This window comes from Anolis carolinensis, chromosome 1 (genome assembly GCF_035594765.1).
Source record: "Anolis carolinensis isolate JA03-04 chromosome 1, rAnoCar3.1.pri, whole genome shotgun sequence".
NCBI classification, from domain to species: domain Eukaryota; kingdom Metazoa; phylum Chordata; class Lepidosauria; order Squamata; family Dactyloidae; genus Anolis; species Anolis carolinensis.
The window spans coordinates 56,957,618-56,973,799 of record NC_085841.1 but is presented as its reverse complement, the minus strand read 5'-3'; the positions used below and the strand labels follow the sequence as shown (position 1 = coordinate 56,973,799).

The following is a 16,182-nucleotide window of genomic DNA, read 5'->3' as shown; positions in this document are numbered from 1 at the left end:
CATCTTTGTTCAATCCAGACCACATTCACAAGTGCCAGGTAGACTGGCCAAAGACCTTAATTTTCTGCAAAACTACTGTTGTCAAAATAAACATTTCTAGTTGGAAAAATGTGTGTGAAATTTATACTCAAGGATAAATTTAGACAAAAGAGGTAACCCCTCAAATGAAGTTTTGAAAGTCAGAGCCATATCTGAATAGTTTCACAAATTCAAGAAGACCTGCACCAAAGAAGCAAAATAGAAGTCCCTTATTTAAGGCCAATCATCAAGAAAGCAGCATTTATTTTACTTGCTAATCTAGTGGCTGCAACCTGAAGACACATGAGCCATGCCTCTGATGATTTTTGATCAGTTTTTAATCAGTTTTAGGGATTTAAACTGTTAATTTTTAATTAATACAATTAATTTCTAATTGTATTAAAATACTTTCAATGTAAGCTGCTTTGTGGAGAGAAAAACAGGATATAAATAAACATAAAAATAATAGTGCAAAAGAGGTATTGTATGCTCATATTTTCTAGTCCACTTCAGGATGACAAACCAGATGGTGGTATGGAATTTAACCTTGTATAGGATCAAAACAATCTTGAACTAATTCTAGTGTATAGTCCTACTCCTCAAATGACTGAATGTAGCAAAGCAAACTATGATGCTTAAGTGCATTTCACATAATGCCAAACAAAATAGGAAACTATGTAAAACAGCTTGAAAATGCCATTCAACATTATATCTTGAATACAGTTTTTACATTAACCATGCAATGGCTCCAACAGCTACATCCCTTTCTCTTACCTGCAGATTTCTCTTCTGATTTCAGTGTATCTATAGTTCTGTAGTGTGCTTCAGAGATGGTATCTTGTACCTTTGGCTCTGCAACTTTGGCACTGGTTAACTTTGATCCTTCTGCCTCTGAAGATTTTTGGGACAACTGCAATTGACTGGTAAATTTTTCATGCTAGAAACCAAATAAAAATCCAATCAAACTAAGAATTTCAGTGAAATTCATGAACATGTTTGTTTACTATATAAAGAAGCAAAATAATATTAAGCTTCAACCCTGTTGTGTATGTACTGGCATCTCTATTTTAGTTGTGCATTCAACTGACAAAAGAACCTATCTCTACAAATATGACTGTCAATAAAGCAGCAACATTTATATTAATTATCCAAATGATAGTGAAAATCAATTTTATCATTATTATCTAAGCATAGAAACAAAAGTAATACATTCGAGTATATATTTTTACCTTAAGTGCTTCCTCTGGGACTCTCATCTCTCCTCTAACTACAGTAAAAAGATTGGTATGTATGATGTGATAAGGAAAATACCAGAATTTGTGCAACTACATTACAAACCACAATCAGTTATTGAAATTTACAAAAATAACATTTTCCACTGCTCTAAATAATGTTTTGTTGTTTCACACATCTGTCTTAAATGTTATATTGAAAAACCTTTAAAGGTTCAAGTGGAAATAAAAATACTGGAATATTTGTAACAACATAAAGACAGTAGCATATGCCTCTCACACATTTAATAATAGCAACAATACCTGAAATAACTTTATTTTTTCAATGCATACCTATGTGCCCAATATACCATCTGTCTAACTTCAGCTTTACTTACTGTGCACATTTCAAGGTGAGAAAAAACTGATTTGGTACTGCTAATCGAGCAACCAGTTGTATTGATGTGATGTTAAATATGTGAGTCAGCAGGCATGGGCAACTTACATGCTTTGTCTTGACTTTTTATGCTTGCTACTGGTTGGGAAGCAGGTGGTCTTGCAAAATTGAAAAAACTTGACAGCGAATTCTTTTGTTTGCCTTTTCCTGAGCACACTAAGTTTTGGCAATGTTTGGTTCCTTAGAAGAATAACTAATAATCATAGTTATTTTACCAGTACAGTCCAGATAATTGTGGATAATATGGGGTGAAGATTTGGGAGAGAAACATAACTGATTGCACTTTCAATATTTTATAAGTGGTATGGCCAACTTTTTTGTTCCTGAGGGCAGCATACTGATCATACTGCTGTGACCAAAGACAATAATGGCTGTGAATAGGTCCAGAGCCACTATATCCCCCATTCTCAATTACATGAAGCCCTCTCTTCCCATTCACTCTCTCTTTTACATAAAGACATTACAGTGCAGTTATGAATATTGATATTTTCTATTCCATCCCCTTGTCATATGATTAGGTCCCACTAAGCATCAATGTCTGCAGATAACTGAAGCTTTTTCAAGCACCAATCCACTGGACAGCAGGGGAGCTAAATTATTTAAATAGGAATATTTGGGTACAACTTTTCCTGTGTCTTCACTCCTCCTCCTGCAACCATGCTGAAGTCTAGCCAACCTGCAAACCACCTGATTGGTAGATAATTCAGATCATAACTTGCCTGGCATGTGAGGAAGACATATGGGGCTGGCATTACACGTGAAGGGTTGATTATTGTGCTTCTTTTTACCATCACAATTACCCCATCTGTATAAACTGATCTTAAGAGAGAGCTTAAACATCAGTTGCTGATCACCATTAAGAACAGAAGGCTTAAAGCAACAGCAACGGTTCAGTTGTTTGTGTAGATACAACATGGTTTCCATTATGAATTATGGGGGGGGGGGGGGGAGAACATATGTCATTCTACATTGCTACTCTAAAAATCATAACGAGCACCCTGTATTTCACTCAGCATTTGCAAAATATTTGCTTGCCAAGCTAAGTCAATCAATATATGATCCACAGCAGAAAAAGATAACATTTTGGCATCTCAGACACTGCCTTAATTTTGGTGTAAGAAATCAGGATTCGAATGTTTAACTTACTGTAGAACATGTTCTTTAAAAATGAAATAAACTGGCAAGTCAGTACTTAGATGCATGAACAGAGCTAAAGAAACAGTAATTCATTATTTTTATAAGGATATCATATCCAAATCTCAGTTTATCCTCAAGCTTTAGGGTAATGTATGTCTGTTCTGGAATCCGTACATCATTCACAAATGTCTAGGAAGGAAAAACAAAAATAAACATTAACTGGAATAATGGTGACTTTCTGAATATGAATTTATTTATTTATTATTTATTTACCCTATTTATACCACGCCTTTCTCTACCCTGAAGGGGACTCAAGGTGGCTTACATATGGCAATTATTCAATGCCTTAAAAACACATATAAAACATAAGCTTAAAATATTTGCAAATTAAAAATGAATACATATTGCCATTTATTTAAAACATTACATTCAGTTAAAATCGCGTCATCCAAAAATCGTAGTCTAAAGCCGTTCCATGTTCACTGTATATATTACACATCTATTATTGCACTGCGCTATTATTCACAGGCTTGATCCCAGAGCCAGGTTTTTACTTTCTTTCTAAAGGCCAGGAGGGAGGGGCTGATCTTATTTTGCTAGGGAGGAAGCTCCACAGTCGAGGGGCCACCACCGAGAAAGCCCTGTCTCTTGTCCCCAACATCACGCTTGCAAAGCAGCAGGGACTGAGAGCAGGGCCTCCCCAGATGATCTTAATCTTCAAGGTGGTTCATAAGGGAAGATATATTCTGACAAGTAAGCTGGGCCATAACCATTTAGGGCTTTATAGGCTAAAGCCAGCACTTTGAATTGTGCTTGGGAGCAGACTGACAGCCAGTGGAGCTGGCGCAACAGGGGAGTTGTGTGCTCCCTATATGTTGCTCCGGTGATCAACCTGGCTGGCACCCGTTGGACCAATTGACTTCCAAACAGTCTTCAAAGGCAATGTAGAGCATGTTGCGGTAATCTATATGAGATGTAACCACAGCATGGGCCACTGTGGCCAAGTCAGACTTCCCAAGGTACAGGTACAACTGGTGCATAAGTTTTAATCTGGGGTTCCAGGCTCAGCGATGAATCCAGGAGAACCTCCAAGCTGCGAACTTGAGTCTTCAAGAGGAGTGTGACCCCATCCAACACAGGCTGTAACCCTATGCCCTGACCAGAAGGACATCTGTCTTGTCTGGATTCAATTTCTATTTGTTCACCCTCATCCAGTCTGACACAGCTGTCAAGCATCAATTCAGGATCTGAACAGATCTCTTAGTAGGTGGGAAGGAGTGACAGAGCTGGACATTATCTGTATATAGATGACACCGTAGGTTCTTTGTAATAATTACATCACATATCATTGTGGACCTGCTGAAAATAATGTTTCCAGGAAACCTCACTTGCCCAATAAATATCCAGAGTGATGTACGGATGTCTAATTCAGACTTTAATTTTTGTCAGTGTGACCTGAATCTAACATGCATATCTGCTAATGAAATAAGCAATAACTTGCTGAACTAATAATATCTTTTCATTGGTACAGATATACTTAAGTTAATAAAGTAGCTGTAATTCTGAGAATTACTTCTTTAACAGAAATTTTGGTATCAGGGGCAGAAATATATAAAAAGAATAGAGATAGGTTTTTATATCATGAAAATGAAAAGAAGTTTATTAAGTTTCAACAAACTTTTAACCAAAACTAACAATATCCATGTGTGAAATTAAATAACTAGGTTAAGTAAGCCTTGAATAAATAAACAACAACAACAATTCAACTTGAAAGCTTCTCGGGATGATTTTTCTCTCTGTTCAACAGCATCTGCCTTTCTTGTTCCATTTTACTGCCCAAACATATAGACTATGCTGTTTTTAAAAACATACTAGGGGAAACTGGTAAGCCAGACTTATCTGTTCTTCCCATACTTCTGGAACATGGCCATACAGCCCGGAAAACATACAACAACCCTGTGATCCCGGCCATGAAAGCCTTCGACAACACAAAAATTACTCTATGGCTACTAAAAACTTACATTTTACCAAAGAATGGGAAACAAATTGCTCTCAATTGCCATAATGTATTAAAACCTCCCCTACCATTTTCATATTGTCAGATTTCAAGAAATTTATTTCTTAACTTTTCTTCTACCAAACATATAAAGGCATTGTATTTCTTTGTTCAGAATTCTGTTATACAGACTGAACTACACTTACCAAAAACAGAATTCACTTACCCCATTTAGACTGCCTAAATCTTTCACTAAGTGTTCATCAGTAGAAGCATCATAGTTGACTACAGCATGTTGTTTGTCCACACTCCGTGACTGCAATACGAAGAAGATATTAAGCTGATTTTATTTAATATATTTAAGCAGCAAACATGTAATACAGGTTGATCCTTCACAAATTTATAGTCATCATTATAGGCAGAATTGAAGTTGTAGGGAAAGCCCTTCCCCCATTTACCCTCTGTGTCTGCCTGTCTTTCTAGTCTCTCGGGCTATTCGTGACTTCAGACCAGGGGTCCCCAAACCTTTTAAACAGGAGGCCAGTTCACAGTCCCTCAGACCGTTGGAGGGCCCAACTATAGTTTTAAAAAAAACTATGAACAAATTCCTATGCAGTGCACACAGCACATATCTTATTTTGAAGTTAAAAAAAACAGGAATAAATACAGCCTCAATGTAAATCATAATCATAATAAAAATAATAAAGAGGGTTGGAAGAGACCCCTTGGGCCATTTAGTCCAACCTCCTTCTGCCTTTGTACACCAAAAGCACTACCAAAGCACCCCTTAATAATTAATTGTTGATTAAATAATAATTAAAATACTATTATAAACAAGCAAAGCTTTGGAAGGCACACACCAGGTGAGGGAGGAGACGGGAAAGGTGCGCGCCTTTCCCTCCTACCCCGCGCCCCATGCAACTTCCTCGGCAGAGGAGGAGGGAGCTGCCACCACCACAGGGGATGGATAAATGGCTTCAATGGGCCGCATGTGGCCCCCGGGCCTTAGTTTGGGGACCCCTGCTTTAGACCATACCTGCAAAACCTGCAGCCCTCCAGCTATTTTGGCCTTCAAGTCCCAGAAGCGCTAGCCAGCTTGTCCAATGGTTAGGAACTCTGGAACTTGGAGGTCAAAACAGCTGGGGGGCCTCAGTTCGTACAGGCCTGCTTTAGACTGATACTTCTCAGAGACACACCCCTTTATTCACATTTCTGACCACATGGTAAGACTGAGACTTCCCTATGTTTTTTTTTCTCATATGGAGACAGACAACATGTCTCTAGGGACAGATAGCTAGGTCCTAACATTCCTATAGAAATGTAGTTCTTTCAATAAAGTCTTTTGTAATCTTTAAATATTTAATCAGCTCCTGTATGACAGTTTCAGACATGGAAAGAATTTTTGTAGAGACCTGAAACAACACCCAATTCCAGAACAAAATAGGCCAGATGAGCATTTTAAGGCAAAAGTAGAAATAATTAACTTGACATAAAAATAGATTTGTCAAAAGTGGTTGACAAATATGCATGTTCTTTCTTTCAGGACATACATCAAGAAATGTATTAACTGTGATTAAACTGCAAATAAAAGCTACATATGAAAAGGAAAATAGCTAAAAGATCTAAATGTAATCACCTCAAGAAAATATGTATCTAAATTAAAGTTTTGAACATGTATACTCTGGATAACAGATACCTGCAACATCAGCTCACAGTCATCTCTTCCAACAAAAATCATCTCTCGTGGCAGCCTATGGCGGGTGCCTCCACTGCTCACCAAAAACCAAGATGTTAAGCTCATTTTTTGTTTAGGTTATAAACCCTTACAAAGCTGCGTCATCCTGCAACATGAAAGAGATGAAGAAAAAAACGTTTTAGGCTTATTGTTTTAATCTTCGATTCTTGCACCTGTTCAGTAAATATATAAGGCATTGGTGTCCAGTCTCAGTAATCAAAAATTGCAGATTCTACATCAACTATAAGGACTACTTCATAAACATCATCTCCTACACTCAGATAGAAGGAAATGTGTATAGATAACATTATATGTGGGAACTATTTTTCTACATTAACACAATTTGTGATAGCACCTCAAACAAATAATAATAAAAATCATAAGGCTTTATTTATATCCTATCTCCTCTCCCCAAGGGGACCCAGGACAGCTTCCAACAAGATGAAACAATGTACATAATATCAGTCACACTTACAATCCAAAAAAGGTTAAATAAAAACAAACAAATAAAAAATGACAAACCACAATACCATAGAAGAAAAATAAATCCAAATAAACATATTAATCATAACTCATAAACATCACCCATATAAATATAACACTTTACAACAATTAAGACATTTAGTACCACTAAAAACATCACAAAAACGTCACAATCTTAACATAGGACTATATGTATGCACCTGCACACACCAACATCTACACTGGAAAATAAATATGAATTGTCATCATAAGAGATTTTGCAAAAACAATATATATACTAGCTGTGCCCTGCCACGCGTTGCTGTGGCCAATTGGAATTGCAGTGAATAGCCTCACTGCTTCAAAGTCTGGCCGTTTTCTACATAGGGTATCCTTGCTAGGCCAGGCTGAATGAGATGGAGTAGCCTCGTGGTTTCCAAAGTCTGGCTTTGAAGCTGCAAGGCTGTTCAGTGTTAATCAAGGTGGGCCACAAAGGGGTTGATATATGTGTGGAATAACGTGCAGTGTGGTAGAAAGAACTTTTGTCTGGTTGAGGCAGGTGTTGCCATGGATCTCCTTGATTAGCATTGAATAGGAATGCAGCTTCAAGGTCTGCCTGGTTAGTACCTGGAAGAATCCTTTACTGGGACATGTTAGCTGGGTGTGATTATTTAAGTTGTTTAGCATTGAATGGTCTTGTAGCTTCCAAGCCTGGCTGCTTTCTGCCTGAGGGAATCCTTTGTTGGGAGGTGTTAGCTGGGCCTGGTTGTTTCCTGTGTGGAATTCCCCTGTGTTCTGAGTGTTGTTGTTTATTTAGTGTCCTGATTTTAGAGATTATACTGTTGTGTATTGTTATTAGAGCACAGTAATTATTACACATTTTATTGATAATGTTATATGATTTGCCTGGAACAGGATTATATGAGGCCCCTTCTACACAATGGTTTAAAATCCACACTGAAGTGGGGGGTTTTTTGTTTTGGTTTTTTTTTTTTTTTTTTTGCTGTGGCCTAGGAGACAGCCTGGCTTTGAAGCTGCAAGGTTGTTTAGTGTTAATCAAGGTGGGTCACAAAGGGGTTGATCTATGTGTGGAATAACGTCCAGTGTGGTAGAAAGAACTGTTGTCTGGTTGAGGGAGGTGTGGATATTGCCATGGATGTCCTTGATTAGCATTGAATAGGCATGCAGCCTCAAGGTCTGCCTGGTTAGTACATTGAAGAATCCTTTACTGAGAGGTGTTAGCTGGCTGTGATTGTTTCCTGTGTGGTATGTCCGGATGTGTATTTGAGGTATTTTGTAAGTGTAATGGCTGTAGTGTTGTATTTTTAGTATGGGGCTTCCCCCTTTCCCCCTCTGTCAGTGTTTTTGTTTGTTTGTGTGGTATGGCGTTGTCTCCCTCTCCTTTTCCCTTCCTTCCCCTGAAGTTTTTTAAGTTCTGTAGTTTTTGTGGGGATCTTGCTGTCCCATGGTGTCTCTTTCCCCTTGGGGATGTCCCTGATGGCTGCATTTTGGAACGTACCTTGTTGTTGTAGTGTGTTGTTGGCTGTGGAGAGACTGTTTTTTTTTGGGGGGGGGTTGCCTGCTTTTGTCTCCGGTGGGGGGAGGTGAGAGCTGTGGACGGCAGAAGTGGGGAAGGGAAGGTGAGTGATGGTGGCTCCTGCGGCTGGGAGGGGGGCGGTTTGAAGGTGAAAAACGTTGCAGGGAAGGTGAGTGATGGTGGCTCTGGTGGCTGAGGGGGGGAGTGTTGGGGGTATTTTTAAGAGAAAGGGGGCTGGGCGGCTGGCGTGTTCTTGTCTCCGGGATGGTGTGGACGATGTGGGAAATGGCAGCAACATTTGTGGCGCAAAAAGGATTGCGCAGGAGAGGGGCCGTTGAAGGGAGGGGTGGGGGTTGTGCTGTCTGTGCTCGGACTGGCCTATGGCGCAGGTGCAGATGGAGCATTCCTGTTTTTGGGGGTTTTTAGGCCCCATGGAGGTTAGGGATGTGTAGTTTGTTTGTAAGAACGTAGAGACATGGATGAGGGGTTGTGTTGTCAATTTTCTAGGTTGGGGGCCTTTAGTTTTGTTGTTTTGCCTGGTGGAGCGATGCCATTCTCCTTTTATATATATAGATATGAAAGATCCTGGTATTTTTAACAAATCTTCTCCTTCATTTAGGAACTCATTCTACTGAAAGCTATCCCCCACTGAAGAGTGACCAATATGTCAACAATATCTTCAAGACCTAACGTCTGCAGCCCTGAGGAAAGCATTCACAGCCCTGCGCTTCCAAACAATGCCATCCAACTGGCTAGAGGGAAGATACAGAGGGATCCCCCTATGTCCAACGACTTTGCATTTGTGGCACGGGGGAAAAAGAAGATCTAATACACTATCTGCTACATTGTCCCTTGTATAATGATCCTAGGAAAAATCTCCTGGGGACACTCTTGGAAGAAAGGGTAGCATGGCAACAATCTGCTATGATCTGTGACTTGCTAGCAGATTATTCCAAAAACATAACACATAAGGTGGCTACATTTGCAATCGCAGCCCAAAAGATCAGAGCTAAAGTAGCAAAATCCATACTTGAGGTCAGAAATGGAAATGGAAATGGTTTGGGATGATACAAATCAGACACTGTCATTGTTATGTTTCTGCCATCATAATTTTAAAGAGCTAGTTTTAATTTTTTAAATAAGTTTTAATGTTTATATTGGAAAGTGTTTATAAAGGTTATATATTACTGATGTCATGGCCTATGGCTAGTACATTGAACAATTCATTCATTCATACTGAAAGCTATGTACTAATTCATAAATTTAAAGGAGATATTCTCACCATAACATACAGACTTAGTTTACCATATATTACATCTACTATCCCAACACAAACTTGCCTTACAACACAATAAAATTGTACCACACTATTTAAAACATTGAATGACTGACACAACAATGGCAACTCCTACAGAAATGTTTTCACATATCATGTCCTTATTTAAAGAGTCTGATAACAGATACACCTTTCTGTTGTATGTCAAGCAAAGTACTTTTTAGGATACTGTGTGCTACTACGTAACATTTTTAAAAGATCAAGATAACTAACCAGAAAGAAATTAAACTTTCACCATTTTCGAAAAAATGCTGCTAGCACTAACAATACTTACTTAGGCGATCCCTCGTAGGTTGAGGATGATGGTCTTCCATTTCTGGTGTCTTGGGGGTGGATTCTTAGGTGGCTGAAGAGACCTATTCTTGACCCGCATGTTCTCCCGCAGTGAGGACATTGATTTCCAGGTGGAAGACAGTCCTGGTTAGGGTTGGCTTGACGTTCCTTCCCCTTGGCACATTTCTCCCTTAAGCCCTCCATTCGTGCCTCTTCGAACTCCGCAGCACTGCTGTCACAGTTAGAGCGCTCAAGGGCCAGGGCTTCCCAGTTCTCAGTGTCTATGCCACAGGTTTTAAGGTTGGCTTTAAGCCCATCTTTAAATCTCTTTTTCTGCCCACCAACATTCCGTTTTCCATTCTTGAGTTGGGAGCAGAGTAGCTGCTTTGGGAGATGGTGATCGGGCATTCGGACAACGTGGCCAGTCCAGCAGAGTTGATGGCATAGGCGCATCGCTTCAATGCTGGTGGTCTTTGCTTCTTCCAGCACGCTGACATTTGTCTGCCTGTCTTCCCAAGAGATTTGCAGGATTTTTCTGAGGCAACGCTGATGGAAACGCTCCAGGAGTTGAATGTGATGTCTGTTAGACCATCCACGTTTCGCAGGCATAGAGCAGGGTTGGGAGGACAATGGCTTTATAAGCAAGCACCTTGGTATCTCTACAGATGTCCCGATCATCAAACACTCTCTGTTTCATTCGGAAAAATGCTGCACTTGCAGAGCTCAAGCGGTGTTGTATTTCAGGGTCAATGTTGACTTTTGTGGAGAGGTGGCTGCCAATGTAGCGGAAATGGTCAACGTTTTCTAATGTGACACTATTAAGATGTATTCCTGGCATTGCAGAGGGATTAGCTGGTGCGTGTTAGAAGAGCACTTTGGTTTTCTCAATGTTCAATGAGAGGCCGAGCTTCTCGTATGCTTCTGCGAAGGTGTTTAGAGTGGCTTGTAGGTCTTCTTCTGAATGTGCACAGACTACGTTGTCATCGGCATACTGGAGTTCTATAATAGATGTTGTGGTGACCTTGGTTTTGGCTTTCAGTCTGCTGAGGTTAAATAGCTTGCCATCTGTCCAATAGATGATTTCCACACTGGTGGGAAGCTTCCCATCAACAAGGTGAAGTATCATAGCGATGAAGATGGAAAATAAGTTTGGGGTAATAACACATCCCTGCTTGACACCCGATTCCACCTTAAATGGGTCACTGCTAACACTACCAATAGTACCATGACCTATAGAAATAGTTGTCTGTAGAAGCTATTGCCACTCAAAGATTAATGTTGATATGACAATGATCTAGGATGTCAATTGATCAAAACTTAGATACTCCCAAATGTTAGAACCACTGTAGAAGTGAACCTTAAGGGTTCTAAAGTTCACAACAGACTACTTCTATATAAGTATTTTTTTTTCTTATTTCTATTTCTGTGTGGTTGTTCAAAGAGCAGTGCAAGTTGCATGAACATGCATGAGACAATTTTTTTTACAGAATATCTACCTACAGCAGTGGTTCTCAACCTATGGATCCCCAGATGTTTTGGCCTTCAACTCCTAGAAATCCTAACAGCTGGTAAACTGGCTGGGATTTCTGGGAGTTGTAGGCCAAAACACCTGGGGACCCTCAGGTTGAGAACCACTGCACTACAAGGATTACTAAAATAAATGCACAACTGCATTTGCAAAGGTGGAACTCTTACAAACTAAGTTTCACTTCCTCAATCAAAAACACTGGTCAAACTGAGCAGAAATAAAATGAAAAATAAATTGGATTTTTAGAAAGATATTGTAATATTTTCAAAAGATAGCAGTTTAAAACATATCTTAAAAATCTGCAGAACAAATGATTTTATAAAATTATCACCAAATCTATCTCAAATAGTTTATCATGAAATTTGATTGAACTGATAAATCTGACACTCATATGAATCACTACTCAAAAGGTCAATATAATTTTTAAGATCCCAAAATGTACAAAAAATAATTTAACTGACTCAACAACAGCAATGTGATGACCCATGGGCCTTGTAGTCCTGCTCAGGACATTGTAATTTCTGATGAAGATGAAAACTTGGGTTTTTTACCTTCCCAGTCTGAACTGGATTCCTCTCAGCCAGATCTTTCCCAGGCAGATCTGGGAACCTTGCACCTGCAGGAAAGTTGTCTCCCAGAAGTATGTCAAACAAGCCCAGAGTCTACTTCTCCCGTGTTCTTGCGCCGGGAGTTTTGTAAACAACAGAGAAGTTTGGAATCAGCTTCGCGCAGGAGTGCGAGGATTGCAGCTAAGAATGTGGCCAATTAAGACTGCTTCTCGTGAGAATCTTTGGGGAGTCTCACATCTGGTCTCAGAGTTTAGCTTTCGGTTCTGTTTCCCAGAGAACTGCTTCGGCGGGAAAGTTAGACTCTATTTAGGTGTTTTGCCCGCGTAGTAACTTCGCGGAGTCAATTCGTCAGCCTACGGAGCGAGTTGTGTCTGGACAGCGCGCTCCGATTCAAGCCTCGCTCCTGCTCAAGCCTTGCCTTGCTATCCAGCCTTCGCCTTGCTTCCCAGCCTTTGTTTATCTACGGACCTTGCCTTGTTTCCCAGGATCAATCCTTGCCTTGTTTCACGGATTTTACCAAGTTATTCCACGGACCTTGTTCTTGTTCTTAGTTACCCTGTTCCACGTTCAAGCCTTGTTTCAAGTATCAAGTTATTTCCTAGCCACGCTCAAGTTTCATGGACTAAAGGACCTTGTCATCTCCCCTCACTTTGCTTGGCAAAGTGAGTGTTTCGGTTATTGGATTACAACTTTGGACCTTAATATTTCTTATTTGACATTGCTTTTTTGGACTAATTCTGACCTTTCCTGAAAGGTCTAATTCTGGACTATTTTCTACACTTGTTTTTATTAACTTTATATATTCCTTCAATAAAGATATTAGATAGATTCTGGCCTCTGTGTATGGTTATTGGTGCTCTGCAGCCTGGGTCGTGACAGTTTGACTCCGCGCCCCCTAAGCACCAATTAACCTCGGCCAGAATGTCTACCGGAGTCGTACCTGGGCCGAGCGGCCAGCCGATTACCTACACCATCGACAAGGAAGAGGTGGACCGAATCCGTGATAAGCTCAATGCACAGGATGGAGAAATAAGGGGTTTGAAGGAACGCGGAGCTCGTCTCCCGGCCATGGCGTTGCCAACCAAGTTTACTGGAGAAGCTTCTAAGGTTCATGTCTTCCGTCGCCAATGTCAAGCTTATCTAGAGGCCCGTGCTGCCGAGTTTCCCCAAGAAGACATCAAAGTGGCATGGGTTTACAGTCTTCTAGACGGGCCAGCGGCCAGCTGGGCGACGGCCCTGTTCGACCAAACCTCTCCACACCTAAGATCAGCACAACACTTCTTGGACCACCTCAAGGAGACTTGGGGAATCGAGGACAATTTGGAGGCAGCCGGTCACAAACTCCGTCGTCTTTTCCAAGGAGACAGACCTATGTCTCAGTATATAGCCGAGTTCCGAGTGCTGGCCCACAACACCGGCTGGAACGATGTAGCCCTCAGGGGACAATTCCGGGAGGGTCTCAACATTGAAATGCTGGAAGAAATCTCCAAGGTGGATCCTCCCCAGACCCTTGAGGCACTCATTGATCAATGTCTACGGGCTGAAGTCATGATTGCCAACAGGAAACAGTGGGTTCGAGGCCAGGGCAGTAGAGCCGGGGCAAAACCCCCCGCTCCCGCCAGCGTTCAGCCACGTCCGGTGTGGAGACCCCCACCGCCAACCCCATACCCCAGAGGAGGCGAGGAGGTGCCGATGCAGTTGGGCAATGTGCGTCCCAGACTAGATGCCGCCGAGAAGGCCCGTCGTCAACGCTTAAACCTCTGCTGGTACTGCGGGAACGGGGGCCACTTCGCCAGAGAGTGCCCAGCCAAAGGGAAGCCTGCCGCCCGTCTTGCGGCGGCGTCCTCCACGGAGACGAAGGCCTCTGAGCCGACTGGCACACAGCCGGCGGGGGAAGCCAACGACCGGGTGTAGAGAGGCTCGCCAACCCGGTCAAAAAATCCATCCAAGAGCCGCCAACCGGGGTCCTGTTCCTTCTCGTGGTCACATTATGGTCAGCAAAAAGGGGACCCGTCATGATCCACGCCATGATAGACTCTGGAGCTACCAACAATTTCATCGATAGAGAGTATGCCGACTCTCTGGGATTACAATATCATGATTTCAAGAATGCCCGTGTGGTGCAAGCCATAGACGGCCGTCCCCTCAAGACGGGCCCCGTAAGTCAGTGGTCGGAACCCACCAGGATGTGGATAAGGGAACATATGGAAGAGATTTCCTTCTTTGTTACCGAGGTTCCCCATTTTCCTGTGATTTTGGGAATTCCATGGCTGACTCTCCACGACCCTAACATCTCCTGGTCCAACAGAGAACTGCAGTTTGCTTCACCGTACTGCCAAAACCATTGCCTCGTAGCCAAGGTATGCCATGCCACAGACACCGAGCCCATCATCACCTTGCCAAAGAAGTACTCCGAGTATTGGGATGTATTCAATGAGAAAGAAGCCGAAAAATTACCCCCACATAGACCTTATGACTGTGCCATTGACTTGGTGGAGGGGGCCCCGATTCCGCGAGGGCATCTCTACTCCCTGACTGAACCAGAGCAAGAAGCTCTCAGGGAATTCCTAGAGACAAACCTTCGCAAGGGATTCATCAGACCCTCTCAATCCCCAGCCGCCTCCCCAGTGATGTTTGTGAAGAAGAAGTCAGGGGAACTACGCTTGGTGGTGGACTACAGAGCATTGAACAATATCACCAAGCGGAACAGCTATCCCCTGCCCTTAATCTCGGATCTACTGGATCGGCTTCGAGGAGCCAAGGTTTACACCAAGCTGGATCTTCGGGGGGCTTACAACTTAGTTCGCATCAGGGAAGGGGACGAGTGGAAGACCGCCTTCCAGACCAAATTCGGATTATTCGAGTCCCGAGTTATGAATTTCGGTTTATGCGGAGCTCCCGCAACGTTCCAGCATTTTGTCAATGACATTTTTCAGGACTATCTAGACAGGTTCTTGATAATCTACCTGGACGATTTTTTGGTGTTTTCTAGATCACAATCAGAACATGAGAACCACGTCAAAATGGTGTTACAACGATTGCGGGATCATGGACTTTATGCCAAGCTGGAAAAATGCGCCTTTGATCTACAAGAGGTAGATTTCCTTGGTTACCGCATCTCGCCTCTAGGGCTTTCCATGGATCCAGCCAAGGTTTCAGCAGTATTGGAATGGCGGGCGCCAACTAACAAGAAAGAGGTGCAGCGTTTCTTGGGGTTCGCGAACTATTACCGCAAGTTCATTCCAGATTTTGCCCGCTGGTCCGACCCCATCACTAGCTGCATCCGTGGAAAGCAGCCTTTCCGCTGGACTGATCAAGCAGAGAAAGGGTTCCAGCAACTAAAGAAACTATTCACCTCCCAGCCAATTCTACAGCACCCAAATCCTGGAACCCCTTTTGTTGTGCAAGCGGACGCCTCTGATGTGGCAATTGGGGCTGTACTCTTACAACCGGTGGGAGATCACCTCCATCCCTGTGCCTTTTACTCTCGTCAACTAACCACACCAGAGAGAAATTACACCATTTGGGAAAAAGAACTACTGGCCATAAAGGCAGCCTTTGAAACTTGGAGACATTGGCTAGAAGGGGCCAAATTTCCCATTGAAGTCCACACTGATCATCGTAATCTAGAACATCTAAGAACTGCCCGCAAACTAAATCAGAGGCAGCAACGTTGGGCTTTATTCTTTGAACGTTTCAACTTCCAGATCCATTATGTGACCCCAGCCCAAACCAAGCAAGCAGACGCCCTGTCACGTAAACCGGAATACGCTGCAGGACGCAAGGAGACCTTTGAATCCCAACTGCTACAACCCGAGAACTTTGCCACGCTCACGGTGGGGAACACCAAATCCATTCCCATTGGTTCAACTTCCCCTACTCCAGGACCCATCTGTGCTCAAGAAATCAGGGCTAGTCAGCAA

The 16,182-nt window shown here is 42.1% G+C and overlaps 1 protein-coding gene across 13 annotated transcripts in view; it reads right to left on the bottom strand.

The window, feature by feature from the left end:
* Positions 1–16,182, bottom strand: part of cep170 (centrosomal protein 170) — a 143,286-nt gene that overhangs the window by 101,786 nt on the left and 25,318 nt on the right. For all 13 annotated transcript variants that reach the window (XM_062974949.1, XM_062974955.1, XM_062974970.1 and 10 more), the window contains exons 2-6: positions 6,516–6,660; positions 5,046–5,135; positions 2,934–3,012; positions 1,248–1,306; positions 793–955 (exon numbers count right to left, since the gene is read on the bottom strand). In XM_062974949.1, coding sequence (XP_062831019.1) covers positions 793–955; positions 1,248–1,306; positions 2,934–3,012; positions 5,046–5,135; positions 6,516–6,620 — 496 coding nt within the window. In that variant the 5' untranslated portion in view covers positions 6,621–6,660. The remainder of the gene's footprint in view (positions 1–792; positions 956–1,247; positions 1,307–2,933; positions 3,013–5,045; positions 5,136–6,515; positions 6,661–16,182) is intronic.